The following is a 3,486-nucleotide window of genomic DNA, read 5'->3' on the forward strand; positions in this document are numbered from 1 at the left end:
TTTAAGCTGTTTATTTAAAAACTTTGACTAATTGGTGCCAATAGTAAAGATATCATATAAAGATGATATTAAATGAAGGCAGGTTTAAACGGCTAATTTAAAAAAATAAAATAAAAAAAATAAATAAATGAAGAGGGAGTTTTGAGTTAATTTGAGCAAAATTACTCACTATAATCTGCCCATAAAATGTAAATCAACAGGAACTGTGACAGCAAGGCTGGACGAGATGAGTCTTTCAGGGTTTTTTTTGTTTTTTTAAACACACGTCTGTATCTGGGACACCTTTAACTGTGAAGGCCATTAAGTCTGCACAAAACATCGACTGCATAACCAAAATACATCGACAATAAACTCCTGCAGTTAAAAAAAAAAATCATTAATTAAAATTAAATCCAACAAGGACAACAGGGTCTATACTAATACTTAATGTAAAAAAGTGCAGCTCTTTAAAAAAAAAAAAAAAGAAAAAGGTCTTAAAAATACAATACTGTAAAACTTTCTTTTTCCATTTTGTTTTTGAAAAAGGTCTAAAAAGCTAACTGTGGCTAACTCAAATCCATTTGGTTCTATACCAAATACTCAACTATTATACCGATGTAGAATTAAAATCATGTACAGGACATCAGACAGTGCCTGTAAACTATATTATCTAGTATAATTAAGCCAGAAAAAGGGGACGAAATGAGGCACAAACAGTGAACGAAAATAAAATACATACATAAACACTGGAGCAAACCAGCAACAGGGTCAAAGTTCACTTAGGGGGGTATCTGCATGTTCACACACAGTCCCAACTAATTCTCCACCTATAAAAATGTGCTAACTTGCTAACACAAGATCTGAGCTCCAACATACAAATTCCCTTTAAATGAGGCCTTTTTTCCAAGTCTCAGCATTTTCATCTCAAGCCAAGTAGTAAAACAGCACTTGGAAGTAAAAGGCTCTGCTGATTAGGTTTAAAAAAAAGAAGCAAAGATTAAAAAAAGATCATAGTTGGACAATTAAATAATCTGGCACAGAAAACAGCTTCCCTTATTAAACAGTTTGCAATGTAAAATCTGTAAATGGATGAACAGTTCACACGAGCCTGTGCAACAACGGAGGGCGTCTCCAGAGATTACAAGCAGGAAATGCAGAACAGATGGCAGGAGATGGCAGTGTTAACAAAATAATTAGCGCCTGTTGAAGCTCTGATTAAACACAGAAAAGCTGCTTGTAACGTTCTTCTGATCAAGAGGTTAAATTACACTAATAACGTATGATTCACAAGAACCTTACAAGAGCCAATAAGATAATTCTTCAAAGAGAGAGAGAAAAGAAAAGCATCAGAAATCAGACATGCTGATTTACAGGCGGAGCAGGTTTGAGTAAAAACAGAGAAGTTAAACGTAGGTTAGCCTGATTCTGTCTTAATGCACCAGTAAACCGGCCTGCAGTAACACATAACAGGACAGTAACAGCGTTTCAGTGAAATGATGAAGCATTCCCTCAGTGTGAAGGAAGTCGGCTCCCACACACCTTTCATTTCTGCTTTGTTTTCTGCACCGCTGCCTCGTTGGTAACAAAAATCAGGCTAAAAAGGTTACCTATAAATAAATTAGTAGACGTAAAAGGGATCCTTTATGAAGCTGATGTTTAAAATTTCCTGTATATAAAAAAGATAACTTAGAAGTTTTCAAAATAACTGGAAGAAGTTAAATTCCTTCAATGTGGTTTTTTGTTGTTGTTATGCTGATAGAATTTTTTTTTTATACAAATGTACAAGTGTACAAATATAAAAGACTTCTAACGTCGTAGAGGAGTCTGGAAAGTTTCCCACACCTCCTTTAATGTAACCTTCACTAATAAACATTCTGCTGCTGCAGGCTTTTTAAACGAGAAACACGGGGATCTGCTTTTGTACGGAGCTATAGAAATGTCCGCTCCGCTGCTGTGAGCAAAGGGGAGCGTTTCTCTGGCGCCGTGTTGGTTCTTCAAGTTGAAGCACATCACCGAGCTAGGTGGGTTGGTGATGCTTAGGTCTCAGAACGATGAGTTCAGTCCCCAGCATTATCAGCAGCATGTCCTTCGAGACTCTGAAGCCTGCCGTCCCAGTTTGAAACCTTTGACAGAGGTTCCTACTGCGGCGTCAGCAACCGGGATCCGCTTACCTGCAAGGAAACGGACACTGATATGAACCTTTGGTATTTACAGCACCGCTAAAGGTCTGGTATTTATGAAGTGTTTGAGCATGCTGGTGATTATTTCATTAGTAACCTGCCTCACAGAAAGCACCATTAATAGGTTTCAATAATTAATCCCATATTTTCAAAAGTATGCAGTTACAACAAAGCCTCTACAGTCATTTGGTGCGATAAAACTGAACTGCAGAACAGCTGAAATCAAGAAATATTTGTTTTTTTAAAGTGACAGCTGATGGTGCAACACAAGCAGGCTTTAGTTCCAGCCTGTATTCTATCTTCTTCTTTAGTCATACTTGTAAAACAAACACATAAAATAAATAAATCGTACATTTTCTCACTTTGTAGATTCAGTATGATGTCTCTGAAATATTCATAAATCATCTTACAGCGCCTTGCAAAAGTTTTTATTCCTCTTCATCGTGATGATTGATGAACACAGCAGACAGATCATGAATGAGATTTAAAGACGGGTTAGGTTAAGAAAATAGATATTTTGTGCTTTGAAGATCTTACAGAGCATGGTTTGATGTTAAAGCTTGAGAGAAGCAGCAAAGAGGCCCAGCCTAACTCTGGGAGCTGCATAGATCCTGAGCTTGGGTTTTCAGTCATACATCTAACCAAGTGAGCTTTTATGGAAGAGTGGCGAGAAGAGGGCCTTACATTGAAGAAGGCGCCTCTAGTAACAAATTCTATCCTGAATATAATCATCCTGAATATAAATCCCAAACTGATAAACACGATGGAGACAGTATCATGCTGTGGGAATGCTTTTCCTCAGCAGGAGAAGGGAAGCTGATAAAGGAAGTTTCTGGAAGAGCAGCCATTAGAGAACGAAAAAGGCCTGAAGATCAGGGCTATAATAATGGGCTATAATGACAGAGTCAACATGCAGCCAAATAAATGTTTATAGATATGATTCACCCATCCAACATCCATCCATCCATCCACCCATCCAACATCCATCCATCCATCCACCCATCCAACATCCATTCATCTATCCACCAAACCGTCATCCATCCATCCATCCATCCATCCATCCATCCATCCATCCATCCATCCACCCATCCATCCATCCATCAACTCCTCCATCCATCAATCATCCTACCACTCATCCATCCATCCATCCATCCATCCATCCACCCATCCATCCATCAATCATCCAACCACTCATCCATCCATCCATCCATCCATCCATCCATCCATCCATCCAACCACCCACCTATGCATCTATCATCCATCCATCCATCCATCCATCCATCCATCCATCCATCCATCCATCCATCCATCCATCCATCCATCCATC

At 38.6% G+C, this 3,486-nt stretch overlaps 1 protein-coding gene across 1 annotated transcript in view; it reads right to left on the reverse strand.

The window, feature by feature from the left end:
• Positions 1-250: 250 nt before the first annotated feature.
• The window catches only part of rab22a (RAB22A, member RAS oncogene family), a 14,361-nt gene continuing 11,125 nt past the window's right edge, over positions 251-3,486 (reverse strand). The window contains exon 7 of the mRNA XM_015399919.1: positions 251-2,150. Coding sequence (XP_015255405.1) covers positions 2,053-2,150 — 98 coding nt within the window. The 3' untranslated portion in view covers positions 251-2,052. The remainder of the gene's footprint in view (positions 2,151-3,486) is intronic.

This window comes from Cyprinodon variegatus, unplaced genomic scaffold (genome assembly GCF_000732505.1).
Source record: "Cyprinodon variegatus isolate N-32 unplaced genomic scaffold, C_variegatus-1.0 Scaffold1056, whole genome shotgun sequence".
In the NCBI taxonomy this organism is placed as follows: Eukaryota; Metazoa; Chordata; class Actinopteri; order Cyprinodontiformes; family Cyprinodontidae; genus Cyprinodon; species Cyprinodon variegatus.